The 19,379-nt window shown below is 34.1% G+C and overlaps 1 protein-coding gene across 1 annotated transcript; it reads left to right on the top strand.

Annotated features, from left to right (window-relative positions):
* Positions 1-1,632: 1,632 nt before the first annotated feature.
* LOC107010271 (tetratricopeptide repeat protein 5-like) lies at positions 1,633-9,558 on the top strand. Its single transcript, XM_015209521.2, has 13 exons — positions 1,633-2,815; positions 2,895-3,007; positions 3,079-3,189; positions 3,288-3,348; positions 3,927-4,025; positions 4,475-4,569; positions 4,709-4,762; positions 5,394-5,531; positions 6,816-6,933; positions 7,020-7,134; positions 7,271-7,340; positions 7,813-7,884; positions 8,217-9,558. Exons 1-13 carry the CDS (start codon positions 1,780-1,782, stop codon positions 8,307-8,309), a joined length of 2,175 nt encoding a protein of 724 aa, XP_015065007.2. The 5' UTR covers positions 1,633-1,779; the 3' UTR covers positions 8,310-9,558.
* The last annotated feature ends 9,821 nt before the right edge of the window (positions 9,559-19,379 follow it).

Here is a 19,379-nt window from a genome sequence, read left to right as displayed (position 1 = left end):
TCACAATGTAGTCTTAAGGGTTTTGAGAGTTTTGGTTAGGGGGAGAAATTGTGGGTCACAAGCTTGATACGTTATCACTTGTGTGAACCTCCCATGTATTCCGAGTGATTTGGTTGAGGTTGTTTCCCTCTGTATTTTGTACTCTCATATTTATAGTGGATTGCTCATCTCCTTTGTGGACGTAGGTCGATTGACCGAACCACGTTAAATCTTTGTGTCTTATGGTATATTTCTCTTTGTCTTCTTACTCGTGGTCTTTCGAGATTTGCATTGCTAGCTTTCGCGTTTACACCTGCTTATTTTCGGTCCTTTTTGTACTCTCATATTTATTTCCGGTCCTAACAATTATAATGTCATAACATAAGAATTAAAGTGTGTGTATATATATATATATATTTAGCATCCCATAATATTTATATTTATTATATAATAACTAATATATAAAAGTTTTGGCAGCAAAACTAACTTTAGCACCTAAACTATACGAACGTTTAAATACCCCTTTTAATAACTTTCAAGTGAATTAACTACCCCTAAGGGGTGATCCACTTTCTTAAAAGCGAGTGAAAAGTTAAAAATGAAAAAACTGAATTATAAAATTGTACCGTCATTCTTTTATTGGCTAGTATATAAATAATATTTTAAATAATTTTTTTATAAATTAAGTTTTTTTTTAAAAAAGTGAAATTTCTAATTAGGAAGTAAAAAATAAACTGCGGGCCCCATTTTAAAAAAGAAAATAACTTTTTTCTCTCTTTATAATTTTGTTGTCTTCCCCAAATACTTTTCTCTCCATTGAAGCATTCTTATACATTTCTTCACCCATATTATCGCCCACCTCTATACCCTACTTCCATTTCATCAGCCTTTTAGTAATCCACAAAATCCAACACCAGCATTGTATTTAATACTTCAATTTCAATATAAACTTTGTTGTTTGAGTGATCCATTTTGTGAAAAAAGGCTACTTTTGGAGTGTGGTGGGTGGAGAGAGTTATAAGGAAAAAAATTAATATGTTATTTTTTTTAAAAAAATGGTTAATTGTAAGGAAAAAAAATACAATCATTAAAGGTTGAAGGATGGGGTTTTTTTCAACAAGGACCAGCATTTGTGAAAATGAACGAAGTAGAAAGGAAGAGGCGTAGAAGAGGAGAAATTTAAGCAGTGGGATTCACTTGTTAAAAATATTTAAATTAATAAAAAATATGGGTTCAACATTTTAATCTTTGATTTTAGAAGATATTTTTTTTTAGTTAAGAAATTAATTTGCATAGAAGAGAAGCTATTAAAAAAGTGGGGCCCACTTGTTAAAACGATTTAAAATTAATAAAAATAGCTCAACATTTTGAATTTCAATTTAAGAAAATGCAAATTAATAAATTAATTGATTGTGTGGTAAATTTTAAAAAGTACTTAAGGAAAAAAGTGAATTAAACAAAAAAAGAACAAAATATTTAATAATCTAATACTTACATGAATATGATATGGTACTTGCATGACTATAATGTGACGGGTGAGTATAGTATTGTTAATAAAAGTAACAAAAGTGGGGCAGGAGAATTTCTTCAAATAAACAAATACGAGATTCTAAACTTAAAACATTGATGGTGAAAAAGTGAATACAAAAAGTATTGGGGGTGGCAAAGTAATTTCTTAAAATAGCAACATGAAGAAAGTGTGATCCATCAGGATACTTATAAACAGAACTTCCCGCCCAAAAGTTGTAAACCGCCATTAACAAACTTTGCAGTTGAGCTTTCCAAAATCCACCATTGAAGATGACAATTCCAATTGTAGAGGTTTCTAGGGAGAAAGGAGAAGTCTCTACTGATCTAAAATCTACCATTGAAGATGTTTCTACTCGTCTACAAGATCTAAAATCCACCATTGAAGCAGTTTCTACTGATCAAAAAGATCTAAAATCCACCGCTGGAGAAGTTTCTACTCATATGGACGATCTAATATCCGTCATTGAAGAAGTTTCTACTCATCAGAAAGATCTAAAATCCACCATTGAACAAGTTTCTACTGATCAAAAAGATCTAAAGTCCAGCGCTGAAGACGTTTCTGCTCACCTAAAAGATCTGAAATCGGCCATTGAACAAGTTTTTGCTCATCTAAAAGAATCCAATTCACCATTGAAGATGAGCACATTAACTGAAGAGGTTTCTAGGGAGAAAGAAGGAGTCTGCACTAATCCGAAATCCACCATTGAAGAAGTTTCTAGGGAGAAAGGAGAAGCCTCCTCTGATCTAAAATCCGCCATTGAAGAAGTTTCCACTCGTCTAAAAGATCTTAAATCCACCATTGAACAATTTTCTACTGATCAAAAAGATCTAAAATCCACTGCTGAAGAAGTTTCTACTCATATAGAGGATCTAAAATCGGCCATTGAAGAAGTTTCTACTCATCAAAAAGATCTAGAATCGGCCATTGAAGAAGTTTTTACTCATCAAAAAGATCTAAAATCCACCACTGAGGAAGTTTCTGCTCATCTGAAAGATCTAAAATCCGCCATTGAAGAAGTTTCTACTCATCTAAAAGAATCCAATCCACCATTGAAGATGAGCACTCCAACTGAAGAGGTTTCTAGGGAGAAAGAAGAAGTCTCCACTGATCTAAATTCCAGCATTGAAGAAGTTTCTACTCATCTAAAAAAATCCAACGAGGATTGGATTTCAATTATGTCTAAACTGGTGGAATGCCTCGACGAGTTTTGCGACCACCATTTCCCGTCAACTACAGAACAGAAAATCTCTGACATCAAGCTTCAAATTGGTTTGTGCATCAAAGTCCTTGAATCAGTTCCTCAAGGTATGGATTATCCAGAAGAAGAAAAAAATGCATTCAATTTAATTTATGGAGTGAGTTTAAGTGGTATGAATTTGTGCAGAGAAGAGGGAATTAAGTCATGAACGTGCAATGTTCGAGTATATAAAAGGAAGGATATTTAATGCAATTCCTGATGTTTACAAGGAGGAAGCAGAGCATCATCTCGTGAACGCGGTAACTGAAAGAAGAATTACATATTTGAATTTGTGTTTGGTTTATTTCTTACTGTTAATTTTATCTACCAGACTCAATTGAATCCGCTTTTGCTGGAAGCTTGGGATTGCCTGGGCTGTTGCTTTTCCAAGAAAGGGGAATACCAAAGAGCTAAAAAGTGCTATAAGTTTGTCCTTCATATGGTTATATTTCGCTGCTTCTTTAGTACATAACTATTCTGTTCTTTAAACTTCAAACTCTCCCTTCATTGAATGGATTCTTCCTCCTTTATTTGATTTAGGCTGCAGAAAATAGCATAATTTTACGTCGAATTGCATATCTTGAACTGAAGTTTGCACAAGGTGAATTCTTCTGTTTTTTAATCGTTAATTTACTTTGTTCCAAGGAGAATCTCAAGCATTCTATTTGCTTAAGTAGATACTTTACATATTTTTGTTAATTGGATTCTGATTTCTACCATTTTCAATTTAGAATCTTCATTTAACTAAACAAAGCAATTTTTTTAACGAGTTTTGAAAGTTGTGTTGCAAAAATAAATTTTGAAATTTGATCTTTTTAAATATCTGCAGTAATATTTTGTTCTTTCACTAATTAAGTTTGTTGTAAGAATTTCTCAATAAATTTCTATATTTACATGGCATAAAAAATAATTTATTTTATCATGTCAATATTTTTTTTAATAATAAATTTGGTTAAGTGATTTTATTGATAAAAATATTTAAGTTAAGTGTAAAACAAACTTTAGTGACTTTACTAGATAAATTATCAAAGTTGAATCACCTCTGACATATTAACTCTAATAATAACTCATGGAGAAAATTCAGAACTTTAGTGACTTCATTATATATATATATATATATACACTTTTTTCTTAGTGGCTGCTGCTATCTGTTCATCTGATTGTATATCTATTTCATAGTTTCTTCAAATTCAGCCTTGGCTGCCTGGCACATTGACAAATGCATCAAGTATGCCCAAAAGACACTCGTTCTGGATAGCATGGATGGAGTTTGTTTATGTAAGACTTCTGAACAGAATCTATTTAAAAGAGGCTTTAATCACTCACCTCTGAAATTCTCTGATATTGTCATAAACATTCCCTGCTTTAGCACTCTCAGCTTCGCCAATTCACTAAATGTTTACTTGGTGTTTGTCAATGATTTTTTTCACCATTCACATATTGTATAGCTATAGTTAAGAAGTAGCATACAATTACATTGAAGACAGATTAAGGTGCAGAAATTACATACTTTGGTTCATGGAACCATGAAGTAGCATAAGCGCAGTACCTGGAATTTTCTTAAGTATATGTAGTAAGCTATACTTGTGAAAACATGCAAATGTCCTGCTTTACTATAAAGTGTATGTTATTCTTGGATCTTTAACTAGTATCTGCACACAGTTTTAGCTATAATAAATATTTTGATAAAAATCCAATTCCTTCAATGAGCTTCATTTGGTTGGTAGACATCTTAGGATGCGCATATTTCACTTCCTTTATTCTGAATGGAGGATGGTATTACAATACTCTTCTACTGGCATTAGAGGCACTCGAAGAAGCTGTAAGTTCTTACAATCTTGTCTCTGTATATTTATTTCCCGTTATTTTAACATGAAATATATGTTTACAGTATTAGCTCCCTGCGAGCCTTGTTCTTTTAGATACTTGGAAGTTTCATCTGATTTTCTACCCAATTTCAGAAAAAAATTGATGCAATGAAGTCAAACCCATATTTTGATTACGACTATAGCAGGGTAAGTTGTTGAAAACAACAAGATTTTCACTTATGAACTGTTGTATCATATATAGGATATTTCAAAGCACAATGTTCTCAATTGTTGCTAATTATCACCTAGTATTTTTATGATGGTGTTCTTAAAGAACAATAGTTAGAATAACTAAATGATCAACAGGTTGCAGAGAAGGCCTCTAAATAAGAATCATTAGGATCTATGTTGATATATAAAGATTCAAAGGAATGAAAGTTGGTAAACTAAAGGAAAAGTCATGATTAGAAATAGAAGCATTCTTTTATAAAATACGACATACACAGGTCGTACTTGAACCAAACATGAGGATACAGGTTGAAAGATCAGTTAAATGACTATTACAAGATCTGAAGAGATCATAGACATGTTGATGAGTTCAGTACAAAATAATCTATATAGAAGATCAAGTGTGTATAGGGAAGTCCAACTTCAAATTAGAAAAGAAGTCTGATTTAAAAGAATTGGCTTCAGCAAGCTTGAAAGGTTTTTATGCTTCGTAAAGAAAACTCACTTTTATTCATCTTCAAATTTTATGTTTGCACATATGATGATATCTTAAACATAGACTTCACCTACCCACTTCTAAAATTCAATGCCATGATATTTGTTTTCTCAGGTGAATAGACTTGTGGAGAACTACAAGGGCTCCCTAATTGGATTTTCAGATGCTGCATCAAAGAATCCTGCGAGTGATGCCTTACATCAAGTGAAACTGACGCTCGAGCTTCTTGACAAATTAGAAGGATTACTTAAGGTAAGATTATTCGATTGTGGTTATTTTATATAAAGCATCCGCAGGTGATATTATAATCCATTGCATTAAGAACGTCTTGGTTGATGACATTAGAATCATAAGGGAAGTGAGTATGATGAAAGGTGCTTTGTTTGCAGCAAATATACAAAGTTAGGCCTCTGATAACTACTTACAAGAGGTATTCAAGGAGTCACACTCCCTGTAATTGTACATGTGACCTCTCCAACATGGCACAGTGGAGTGCTTTGATGTATTCACACATACCTGTCACTAGTATGGAACTCCAACCTATTTAAACACTAATTTCATCATCAGAATTACCAAAGAAAGATTTCTGTTCCTGCTATAATAAGAATGTACGATGAGGTGGTCCTTTAAGATGGCCTTTGAGAACCATTCATTATCTACAAAGTTCTGCTGTTTTTAACTTTAGCTATCAAGTATTAATGATAGCTAGGGGGAAGATATAACATGAAATTTGGTTTTATGGCATGAAAAGAAAAACACCAAAAGATAGTCATGCTTTTCCATGATTTCTATAATTGTTTTGATGTGTAGGTTTGAGATTCAGTTGATTGAGTGGTTCTCGTAAAATTGCCAAATAAGTAGAGGCTAGGAAACTGCAATGCAGCTAAGATTATGTGGAATTAAGAGCTGTTTGGACATAAATATCCAAGTTGGGTATCTAACCTAGTAATACTATTTGTATCGTTGTGCTAAAATAGATCATGAGATCAACTTGGTAACTCTACTATGACTACCTCAGAAAGCTTTGTAAATTTTCTCCTACTTGATGGATTTTTTTCAGAATTCTTTTCACTTACTACAACAGAACAACAACATGCTCAGTGAAATCCCGCGAAGTGGGATCTTGGAAGGATTAGAGTGTACAGACTTACCACTACAAATAGTTGCAAAATTTACTCATGCATTAAGCATAAGGCGTATCTTAAAGAACAAGAAGTGTCTAATAGAAAAGGAGATGAGGTACTGACCATATCTTGTGTCCTTCAAATAGTTCAATTTATTTGTTCAAAATAATGAGTAAACTGAGCAGGAGCATAGCCCTGTATTAACTGAAAGGTGCCTTGGGTGACATTTTAATTGTTTCTTCTTCTTTCGTTTCTTGATTTTTTTCGAGAAATAGTAAAGTTATGATATAGTCTTAAAGAAATAATGCCTTAAGATTCTCAGCTGTTAAATGCTTTCTTCTTTTGAAGCTGTTAAGAAATAAGGAATTAGATTGTGAAGGATGCATTTGAATTATGTGATCCTTCTTTTCAGGGTAAGCGAAATGACAAGAATAAGGGGAAGAGTAAGGGAAAGAGTAAGGGAAAGAGTAAAGGAAAGAGTACTGAAACAAGCTTGCCTGACCGGATCCAGTCACTTGCTAATATTGATTGTAAGGCTTTACATTCTTTACTGTAAACAATGAGGTATATGATTTCGCAATTTTTCTATTAGTTGAGGTAATGTATTTCCTCGCAGTGAATCCTTCATACAAGAGAGCAACCATGGATCTCTTAACTGAAGGCCTTAACGAACAGATTGAGGTTGTAGCAGTAGTACGGTGCTTAGTTGAGTATGAGTATATTGGTCCATTGTAAGTTACTTCATCTTGGAGGAACCCACACGAGTTGATCATTTTCAGAATTCCCTTTAGAAGTGAAGTTACTTGTCTGTGCAGCCCTACTTTATGCTTACATACTTATTTCTCAATGTGTACTCTTATTCTACAGATACTATATGCTCTGTGGCTCTGATGAGAAAAGTTTTGTACTTACAATGTTCGGCATACAGAAGGAAGCAGTAAGCACTACCTTATGCTGTTTTAATGTTTCTTGGTACATTTATCCATTAAGATCTTAATTCCTAGAAAAAAATGGTCAAAGTAGAGTATCTTGAAGAAACTGAGATAAGAAAATCAACAAATAAATTTCAGATATTGACACGTTAGTATGCTGCTAAACTGCTGCAGCACTTCCTGGATGATAAGTTAGATGAAGGGGAAACACCTCACTTCTTTAATACGTAACCAAACACTAAAGATAAAGAGAGAATAAATGTCATATCTTTGAATATTTATTGTACTTCAGATTTTCATAGTGACGTATAGCCTACCATATTCCTATTAAGAAGGAATAAGAAGATGAAAAACATAAATGAAGCGTCTTTTAGGTTGATACTGCAAGCACAAAAAGAATCAAAAAAGAAAATAAGTGAAAATGACATAGGAACTAGATTTTCACATCATTACTTAACGAACTACTCTTGTTGACAGATTAAACAAGGAGATCAGGTCACACTATTGGAGCCCATTTGCAAATTTATTGATTTTGAATGGAAAGGAAAGGTAAAATTGTTATAATATCTGTGGTATTTCAGATGCAATTCTATTCCAAATGTCATTTTACTTTCTATACACATTATAACACGTCAGGGAAGGGTGCAATTTGAGCCTCTTGCAGTGGTAATTTGGTGTCAATGGTAAATTGACAGGTAACCATCAATAGGGCGTTAATCTCCCCTTTTCTTGGTTGTACCTGATTGGAAGTAGAGAGTCTTCCCTAAACAGGAACATGAAGCAATTTCTTGCTAGTTCTGAAGTCATGTCAATCATTTGCTTTGCTCGTGTGATTTATAATAATCTGCTTCACTCCTCACTAATTTGTTATTTTACTGCAGCACTATCAATTCAAGTCTGTGAGAGTTAATTTTCTGGAACAAGTCCTTGTAAATGGAAATGCCCTGTCTCCTAATTTTGCCATGCCTATGTAATACGCATAACTGAGGGAAAAATACTCGTCTATTGCGTGCAGATGTGGGAACTTCAAATGAGATAAACTGTATATTTTTGACAATGTCGTATTATTCTGCTTTGCCAGATTCATCAGTATATACTTATAAACAAACTCCTTAGTCATTTAGCAAACCAACTATTTTTTTTAGGAGAAATTATATGCATCCGTAGATGCATTTGCAAAACAATAATTCAACATATCATCTTCCTCAAAGGAGTCCTCGTCTTGTAGGTTAGCAAATCTATTTGTCAATAGAGAACTACTACATACCAACATCTTGTAGTTGCTTGTTTGTGTTAATAGATGTAAGAGAAGTCAAATCTTAACATCAGAATTCACCAATGCATCAAAAAGCTCTTTGTCGTCAATAGAACTTTTGAACATTAGTACCTGTTAAAATCAGTTGTCGCCTTATATGTAATGGAGATGAATCACCGGAAATGCCACTACCCTTAGGAACAAATATTGGTACTTCGCGGCTCAATTTTCTATGAGGTATGGCATGTTTGTCCTCTTCTTTGATCCACCCGATCAGCCCATCGACTCTCACTTGTAACACCTTTTTTCTGGCTAGTAGTGATCAAATTATTCGTTGAAATAACTTAAGAGATTGAAACAATTGGTAAAGCATGAGAGTTAATCATATTCAACGTACGATCATCATGAAGCTTAATTGGAGAGGCTCTTGGAGAAATAATTTGAGCTCCAACATCAATCATCACCCCTGCTTAATCAACTATATCAAACTGCCCAAGTTCTCTTATTTACGCCACATCTTCAATCGAAAGCATTTCAGAAGCGACTTGTGATGCAACAACTAAAATCCGTTCATGCAATGCACCTGCAGCTTCGTGAAGCAATTTCTTGCTATTTCTGAAGTCATGTCAATCACTTTCTTTGTAGTAGTATGATAATTTAGTCGCTGCCCAACTTCAATTCGACATATTTTCTGTTCAGAACTTTTCCAGTTCTGATGTTGCAATCGAATTCCAATCAAGCATCTACCCTGCATTGATCTTCACTCAAAATTACACATGTATCACCTTATTTGTACCCTTGGACCTTATCCGATTATGGCTTCTGGTTAGTATTGTTAAGTATTTGTAGTGCAAAATTTGTTTTTCCATCAAAATAACTTCAAACAAATTTCATAAAAATGATGAAATATATAATATGAAGTTAAATAAATTTTGAAAACAAAAGATTATATGATCAAGAAGATGAAAGAAAGAAGAGTCAAGTCCTCTGAATCCACAGAGTTTCCTTAACGAAATTATTCCCCTCAAGTACATGAGGTTATGGAATATATCCTCTCAAAATAAAATGATTCACGAAAACAAATAGCGGTACCTCAAAGTTGTTGTCGAGCGAACCACTCAATGGCTTGTAATCACACTTAAAGTTTTTGAAAAAGCAAAGTCTTTTTTTTCCTTACTATGTAGTGTTTTTCTTCTTATAAACTTGTTTCAAAACTTATGTCTATGTCTGAGAAAATTGAGATATTTATAGTCTATAGGCGAACACAATGATTCATGCATGACATGTGAAAAGGCAGCCTAAAAGTACGATAAGGTTGCATTTATCTTTCATGAGTATTCATGAATGAAATAACTTCATTCATACTTGCAACACTTGCACATTTCTAATTCGCCGATCTTTATTCTATGTATCATTATTTATTCACACATTATACAATGAATTCAAAAATTTCCCCACATAAACGAAAATGGTTATAAGGCGAAAGATAGAGATACACGGAATTGTGTGTTATTACAATTTACAAACAAAGACTACTTGCATCGGGATAAGTGGGTTTTCGTTTGAACAATATGTAGTGAACTTATATCGAATGCATTTGATCAATCGCTAGATGCAATATCTTTGAATTGTCGAACTTGAATGTACACCTAGACAATATAAGTCAAATAACAAGACTTTTACCATCTATGATTCTCGCAATTTTGTTGGTTTCAGGCATGAACACTTTCTGATTTCATGAGAGCTTAGAGAATCAAAATTTACTAACATTCTCCTTGAAGCGCCTTCCACTTCACTTCCACTCTCGTAGAGAAATTATTTGGTCATGCCTTGCCAAACTTAGAAGCCTTTAAAAACTTCAATATAGTCTTTATCATTGGTTACTAAGCCTATCTTCATTATGAAAATGGGTTTGATTATTTGACAATGTTGGACCGTCAAACACAACTTTATTTGATCTCTTTGAACCTAGCTTTTGGGATATCTAGTTTGTTAGGTAGAGTTATCATCATGCTTGACTTGTTCTATGCCTTAAACTCATCCTCTTAAATGACCTTTCAACTCCCTCTCTAATTAGGCATTTTGTAAGTGGATCTGATACGTTATTTTTTGACCTTACATAGTCAATTGTGATAATTTCACTAGAGTAGTTCTCTGATGATATTATGTCTCCGTCTTATGTGATGAGATTTACTGTTATACATCATGATCCATGCCCTATCTATTGTTGCCTACCTATCACAATTTGTGCATATAGGTGTCAATGGTTTAGGCCAATACAAAATATCTTCCAAGATATTTTGGAATCACTCTGTCACGATCGAAATCTAGACCCCAGAAGAAATTGGCGTCGTTGATCTCTCAGAGGTCGCAAACAAGCCTACTTACGTCATTCTTACTTTACATAGGTTAATTTTCGCGGAAAATTTGAAATTTTTTATTCTTTCAACATACTTGCTAAACATTGCCTTTATATTTCGTAATTGTTCATCATCAACCATCTAACATTTAAGAGATAAGCAACTGAAAGAAATAATTCATTAAGTATTAATTGTATATCGGCCAAAATAGCACTAATACAGAGTCTGAACCAAAACTGGAAAGAAGCGCTAGTGGAACATGATCCACTGGCTCAACTATAAAACTACGCTAGAATGTCACACAGTAGCATCCTCGAAAGCGTGAGGACCTACCAATCTCCGGATGAATGCTGACGTCCGGATAGCTGCAACAACGAACCTGTAGCTCTACTGTCCACCTGTGCCTGCACCTAAAAGTAGATGTTTGTATGAAATTAGTACACACTTGTACTAAGTATGGGTATATGCAAGCACACACCAGGGACATGCATGAGAAAGAATAGCTCTTTCCTAATAGCATGATTTTTGGAAGTCAAGTCAATGGACTTGCCAAATTGAGATTGGGAAAATTATTCCATGAGAGTGACATGCATCATTATAATTATCAAATTGCACACAACACATAACATCTGCATATAGCACATAACATATGACACATAGCTTCTTTCATATTTTTCATTCATATTCCATGAGACCTTGTTATCATGGACTTGACCTTAAGACTTTCCAAAATGAGAGCTCAACATATCGGACCTCAACTAGGGAGCCTTCTTTAGCAAACACAGTGTCTGCTTCTTTCATTCATACGTACCTCATTTCAGTTCATTCATAGGCCAGTGTGAACACCAGCTATACCTAGGATGTAGTTTAAGACTTTCAACGAGTTTGTTGTGCAATGATCAGGAATAACCTAATGTCATTACCTGAATCTAGCTCGCCTCTTGATTATGCTATCCTAACACCTTCGGTATCATTCATTTCTTTATATGATTCATTTGAGGCTGGCCTCATTCATTCATTGGGAACTTTAACTTTAACCGACATAGATCATGTGAGCATCATGAAATCCAGTGTCTCCCCCACACCGAAAAGAGGTGAAATCACCGGCCAAAGTGACTTAATAACATGCTAGCGTATATGGGAATTTAACCCCGCCATATCCCTATAGTGGCAATATAGGTTCAAAGACTAGGAGATGTATGAAGACCCTTACCCGGCAAGTCGGACAATCTTATCTCATGAGAGTTACGTGAACCTCCGCCCTTCCCGAAAGAAGGCATCACCGCTCATAGCTAGCCTATCGGTGCTCAGTATAAAGTTCCATTGCATTCAACTCACACATCATGGAAGCTGGCTTCTACTATGAGGACATCATAGCTCATTAGATGATTACTCATCTCATCATTAGTATTAAGTGTTTTAAACTCAATATTTTCATTAGAGTGTTCATAGAGACCGGTCTCTTCTTTATCTTACACTCTAATTGGTGAGTACGTATTGGTAACATTTACTTAGGCTCATTTGAGATTGCTCTCATCATATACATTAGCCTCACATCATGATTGTCACCACATTCTTCATTATTAGCACCTTTATTTTTCATAGTTACTCACCTCCTATTTCGTGAATGTTCATTTCTTAATTTCATTACGTATATCTTAGGTTCACTTATTTTTGAACGTATGTTAGACTTTTGTGTCTACACATACAAGCCATGGGGCTTCATTTATAGTTCGTTAAGTGATTCTTACTATCCTAAGATTATGCATTACAAGACTTATGTATCTTGTATATATGCCAAGATCTTGATTTTTTTTATCTAAGTAGATGGCATTGTTCTTGAATATTTTACTCACGTATGACTTATGTATCAATACGGAGGTTTGCGCACGGAAACCCAAATCTTGAATCACTTGGATATCATTTATACTTTTCATTGATTTTATTTCTAATATTCATAACATTAGAACTCTAAATTAAATCTCAACATTTTCATGAAATAATTAATTTTCTATTTTAATTAGAATTCTAATTTAAATCTCAATATTTACATGAAGGAATAAATTTTCTATTTTTAATTAGAATTCTAAATTAAATCTCAATATTTACATGAAAGAATTAATCTTTTATTTTAATTAGAATTATAAATTGAATTTCCATATTTACATGAAAGAATTAATTTTCTATTTTAATTAGAATTCTAAATTAAATCTCCATATTTACATGAAAGAATTAATTTTCTATTTTAATTAAAATTCTAAATTAAATCACCATATTTACATGAAAGAATTAATTTTCTATTTTAATTATTTAAAGATAACATTATAGTCAATTTCGTTCATCACTCTTAGACGATGTATTGTTATCCATTTTATTGGCATAAGGCATGCAATTCACTCAAGTATAATTTCATGGAATCATTAGCCAATTCTATTACATATTTTGAAAATAATGTTGTAGACAAATTTATTGGCATAAGCCAAACTTTCACTACACTTGAACTTTTAATCTTTGATTATCATACAAGAACAATTCAATGCTTGGTTTGGCCAAGCTATGAAGTTATTTTGGCATTATAGATTCATGAACTAGCTTTGATTCTTTATGAAAGTTATAACTACTTATTCAATGCTATTACGTTCACAAGTTCGTGTGGATAGGGTATGTTGGGACTTGTCCCATTGATTGGCATACCCTATGTTATGAGTTCATTGATGTAGAGATTGGTATCACTTTGTTAGTATAACTTCACACATTTTGGGAGATAATATTTTGGACATAGTTTTTGCTAGCCAATTTGTTGGCATAAACCAAACTTTCACATATAGTGGTCATTTAAACCTCAATTGTTGTAAGCCAACCTTTTTACATTCAATTAACTTATAATTATAATTCAATGAACAACCTATAACAGTAGACTCAACTTCATAAACAACTCATAACAACTTCATCTTTCTCGAACACAAAACTAAGCATTATGTCATTCCTTAATCTGTGTAACTAATCACTCAATCATCCGAATCCAATCTATAGACCTCATTAATCATTACTTAATCAAGAACTTATAAAACCAGTTAGAACCACATACAAACAACATGTTCAAGATTACATCTATACACTTAAAGAATCGAAAACAAGGATAACTAGGGAGATGGACATTCAACAATATCATTGGGGAACAACCCTAGTTTCGAAATTCATGAGTTTGAAATGTTTGAAAAGCCTCTTGGAGAAAGAATTCCATGAGATAAAACTCATACCTTAATCGATGTCCAAATGCTGATATTGTTGCCCGGAAACTCCTCCAAACCACTCCCAATTTACTTCAACGTACACCTCACTCGACGAACCTCTCTTAGTCTTGACGTTTTGATTACTTTTTTTCTTTTACATTCTTGTGAGTTCTTCAAGTGTGATTAACTCTTGATGTATTTTCAGTTCTTGAAATTATTTTTGGAAGAAACCAACGTGAGAGAGAGATATGGAGAACGTGAGAGAGAGAGATAGAGTGTTATTAGGATTAGGAGACTAAATTCAAGACTTAGTCAACTAGGATTTAAATTAGATTAATACAAATTTGATTTATTATAATTAATACGTGAAAGGACCATTATACCCTTAAAATTTCAGATTTTTAATTAATAATTAAATTATCTTAAGTACCTATTATTTAATTTTATTTTAATTTTTTTTAGATCGTTACACACTCAGTTTTTCGTGGGTTTTATCTAAAGAGATAAATTTAGATTCCATAATGGAGCAAACAATACATGTCTATTTGGATAATTTTCAAGAGACTGCTCCATTACTAAGATTAAATACATATCCACTTGTGAATTTTACTTCATCTAATCCAGTGATTCAATTTGCATCACTATATCCCTTAATTATTGTTGGATATTTGTCATGTGAAGCATGGTTTTGAGTTTGTTTTGAATATCCTAAAACACTCTTCATTGTCATCCAGTGAGTTTGATTGGTATTGCTCGTGTACTGACTCAACTTACTAATAGCACATTCTATATCTGACCGTGTACAATTCATTATATACATCTAACTTTCCAACACTCTCACATAGTCCGATTGTGAGTCACTTTCACCTTAATTCTTTCGAAGTGCAAAGCTCACGACTATTGGAGTCTTAACAATATTTAAATCCAAATACTTGACCTTGTCAAGTACCTTTTCAATATAACGAGATTGTGACAAAGTCAAACTTGGGGAGTTTGAAGATATTTTATTTTGAATACAACATTTCTCACTCCAAGTTCTTTCATTTCAAATCTATTATTAAGCATTTGTTATTAGCATTTATGTCAGCTAAGTTTTCAACTGATGATTAACATATCATACACATACAAACAAATAATGACTTTATGATTTGGAGTGTCCTTAATGTAAAAATATTTGTCACACTCATTAATCTTAAATCTGTTTGCCAACATTATTTGGTCAAACTTTGCGTGTCACTGTTTGGGTGCTTATTTCAGCCCATATCCATATATTGTTGCTAGTGCAACCAACATCCAAATAGATGTAATCCTTGTTAGTGGCGAGTATGTATCAAAGTAATCAAGACCTTCATTTTGTTTGAAGCCTTTGACTACGAGTTTTTCCTTGTACTTGTCAATTGTACCATCAACCTATATTTTCCTTTTAAAGATTCATTTTGATCCTAAAGATTTATTTCTTGAAGGAAGATCAACCAACTCCCAAGTGTGGTTATTCAAAATTGATTCATTCTCACTATTAACAACTTCTTTTCAAAAAGCTTAATTCGCAAAGGACATTTTTTCTTGGAAGGTTCGAGGCTCATTATCAATGAAAAATGTTACAAAATCTGATCTGAAGGAATTAGCAGTGCGTTGACGCTTACTACATCTTTGATTTTCTTCATTTTGTATATTTTCCTTTGGTTCATCTTGAGGTCATTTAGACCCTTTATACGGGTAAATGTGTTCATAGAATTTAGCATTATCTGATTAAATTATTGTACTGTAATGAATATCTGAATGTTAAGATTTATGAATCAAAAAGCGACATGCCTTACTATTTATAACATATCCAATAAACACAGAGTTCATGGTCTTTAGTCCTTTTTCAACCTTTTGGGTATAGGAACTTGGAATTTTGTTAGACACCCCCACACTTTGAAATATTTAAAATTGGATTTCTTTCCTTTCCACTTTTAATACGGAATAGATTGTGTCTTGTTATGGGGCACTCTATTGAGTATTTGATTTACGCTAAGTATAGCTTCTTCCCACAAGTTTTATGGTAAACTTGAACTTATAAGTAAGGCATTCATAATTTCCTTCAACATACGATTTGTCTTTGTGCAATCCCGTTAGACTGTGGTGAATAAGGGGCAGTTGTTTGATGGATAATTCTATTTTACAAACATATTTCCACATATGGAGATTCATTCTCTCTACCCCTATTACTTTTTATCATTTTTATCTTTTTATCCAATTGATTTTCAACTTCAGTTTTTTATTGCCTAAATGCTTCTATTGTTTCATGCTTACTTGATAGCAAATAAACATAACAATATCTAGTGCAATCATCAATAAAAGTTTGAAATGTTTTTCCCACCAGGCATTGGTGTTTATTTTCATATCACAAATGTCTGTGTGAATCAAGTCTAAAGGATTGGGATTCCTTTCCACATATTTATAAGGAGGCTTGGCAAACTTAGTTTCCACAAATATTTATATTGTGTTTTATCGTACTCGAAATTAGGCAATACTTTCTGTCACGACTGGAGTCTAGACCCCAGATGAGACCGACGACGTTGACCTCTCAGAGGTCCCAGACAAGCCTACATACGTCATTCTTACTTCATCTAGATTAATTTTAGCGGAAAATTTGAACTTTTTGTCTTCTTACTTCATACTAAACATTATAAACTTAACATTATAGGCGTTCACAAATCAACCTCTAATATAGAGATAATCAAATGAAAGAAATAATTCGTAACTGCATTAAATGTGTACTTGCCAAAACGACACCAATACAAAGTCTGAAATGAAATGGGAAATGAAACACTAGTGGAACATGCTCCACTAGTTAAAGCCTACATCTAAGCTAGATAATAACAGTTGACAGCCTCGAAAGCATGAGGGCCTACCAAGTCCGGATGAAAGCTCCACGCCCGGATAGCTGCAACGTCGTACTGTAAGATCTAACATCCACCTGTGAATGCATCTAAAAGTAGATATTTGTATGGAATTAGTACACACTTGTACTAAGAATGGGTATATGCGAGAACACACCTAGAACATGCATGAGAAAGAATAACTCTTTCCTAACAACATGATTTTGGAAAGTCAAGTCAGTGGACTTGCCAAATTGATATTAGGAAAGTTAGTGAACTTTCCAAATTTGGATTATGTAATGACCCTTCTTGTAATTTTTAGTGTTTTATCTTCTGTACATCGTTTAGAGCGTTCCTATAGCGATTTCAAGTCATTTATGACTTGCTGGGACTGACAGATCGGTCACCTGGTCATTCGTTAGGTTATTGTGTGAGCTTTAGTATTTTTGGAGCTTATGAACCTTAAACGATCATTTTCGATCAAAAGTTCAAGAAGATGACATCAGAATCCAATTCTGACGATTCCATCAGTTCCGGAAGGGTCATTTTAGTCTAGTAGCATTGTCGGCATGACTCCCAAAGTTTTCAGTGTGAGTAGGTGGGATTAGGCGTTTTAACTTTAAGTTTAAAGGCTAAGTTTGACTTTAGTCAACATTCTGAGTAAACGCGCTCGGATGAGAATTCCGTCAGCGCGGTTAGCTCCGGAATGTCGAGTTTGGTCTAGTTTGACCCTTCTTTCGGGTTTTGAGGTTTTTGATATTTTTCCGAGCCCTTTTGTGGTTTTTGACTTAAAATGGCCAATGGAAGTGGGACCCACATTTTATCGAGATGACCTCTGATGAAAATTTCGACTGCGCCTTTGAGTCCGGAATGTCGACTTTGGTAGGGTAGCATATCTATTTTATTTTTATCAGGTTCCGAACGGATTCCGAGCACCCGTCGGAGACTTTAAAGAAAGTAGGCAAAGCTGAATCTGGTGCAGCCCCTATAAAAACCCCAACTTTCAGCTTTATGTTTTACTTTGGAACTTGATATCTTGAGCGATACAACTCCGAATTGGGCGATTCAAAAGGCTAAGTTGTGAGATTTTTCGAGGGCAACGCATTGGTGAGCTTGGAATCTGATTTGGGGACCCGATTTGAGGTAAATTTTGTGTTTTAACTGCTGTCATAGCTCATTTTCGAGCTCAACTTTTGGGAAATTTTAGAAGGTGATTTTTTGGCCATTTTAGGTCCGAATCTAGTGATTCAAGAGCCTATATTGTGGGGGTTTTCGTGAGGATCCTCGTGGTGTGATTGGTTTTGGCTGTTGGACCTTCATTTTTGGTAAAATCTTGTAAGTAGCTGCTGCCATTGTTGCTGATTTTTAGCTTAGAATTTGGGTTTTTTTGTTTCATGTTCATGTTGGGACTGTCTTGAGTCCTGAATTGTGTTCCATTATGGTACACAAGTTCCGAGAGTTATTTAGGACTTTTATTTGGGGTTAATTCTGGATTTCTCAACCCGGATCCCACTTTTTCCATTTTGACCGCGAAATTGACCCGTCTCTGTTTCTTGCGATTTTAGTGTTTAAATGACCGTAATAACGTTGTGACTCTATTTCTGATAGTGTATCAACGTTTCGAGGCCTTTTAGAAAGTAAAAGATCCGGGGAAGTGAATTTTGGAGCGCGCGTGATCTGCGTTCAGGTAGGCTACGATTTCTCTTCTTAGATTGAACTCGAACATGTGAATGCATGTTGATTAGTTGGGATTTGGGTTGGGTAGTTATTGGATCATGCATAGGTGTTAAAAATCATATTTTCGACCTTTTTCTGAGTATTATCGGATAACTGTGAGAATGTTTATTGTTATTAATTGACTTTCTCTGCTATATGAATTACTTGTATGTTTGAATACTGGTTATCAGAAGTATGTTGGGCCTTAGTTTAGGTTTGACTAGGGTTTTCCTTAGAAATGCATGATTCAAAGTCGGTAGGACTTAGTTTAGCCCCGAAGTCGCTCGGCCGGCTTAAATCCTTGTAGACTGATGTAGCAGACTTGAGTCTGATAGTTTGGTATTTAGCTAGACGATGAGCTTGCTCTAGCGATAGTTACTCTTATTTCTTCGATGTTACGGCTTCTCGAGTTACGTCAGTGACAATGAATTCCGCTCCGTGATTCAAAGTTGAGTTTCGATTCGGCTTTAAGGACTTACATTGATTAGCTAAGTTTGGATGGTGTTCCACGGGTATATATGATTATGGATAGATAAAGACTCTTTCAGCAGATATATCGACATCTTTGTCGGGTATCCGGATTTAAGGTCCGGCCTCGACCATCCACATACTTATG

The sequence above is a fragment of the Solanum pennellii genome, chromosome 2 (genome assembly GCF_001406875.1).
Source record: "Solanum pennellii chromosome 2, SPENNV200".
Classification (NCBI taxonomy): domain Eukaryota; kingdom Viridiplantae; phylum Streptophyta; class Magnoliopsida; order Solanales; family Solanaceae; genus Solanum; species Solanum pennellii.
Note: the sequence above shows the minus strand (reverse complement) of the source record. Positions and strands in the feature narration are given on the sequence as shown.

Excerpts from the sequence above, each read along its gene's own strand:
- LOC107010271 (XM_015209521.2), top strand. The coding sequence starts at position 1,780 with ATGACAATTCCAATTGTAGAGGTTTCTAGGGAGAAAGGAGAAGTCTCT. Across the intron at positions 3,008-3,078 it reads AGCATCATCTCGTGAACGCG|ACTCAATTGAATCCGCTTTT; the intron begins GTAACTGAAAGA and ends TTTATCTACCAG. Across the intron at positions 3,349-3,926 it reads TGAACTGAAGTTTGCACAAG|TTTCTTCAAATTCAGCCTTG; the intron begins GTGAATTCTTCT and ends TCTATTTCATAG.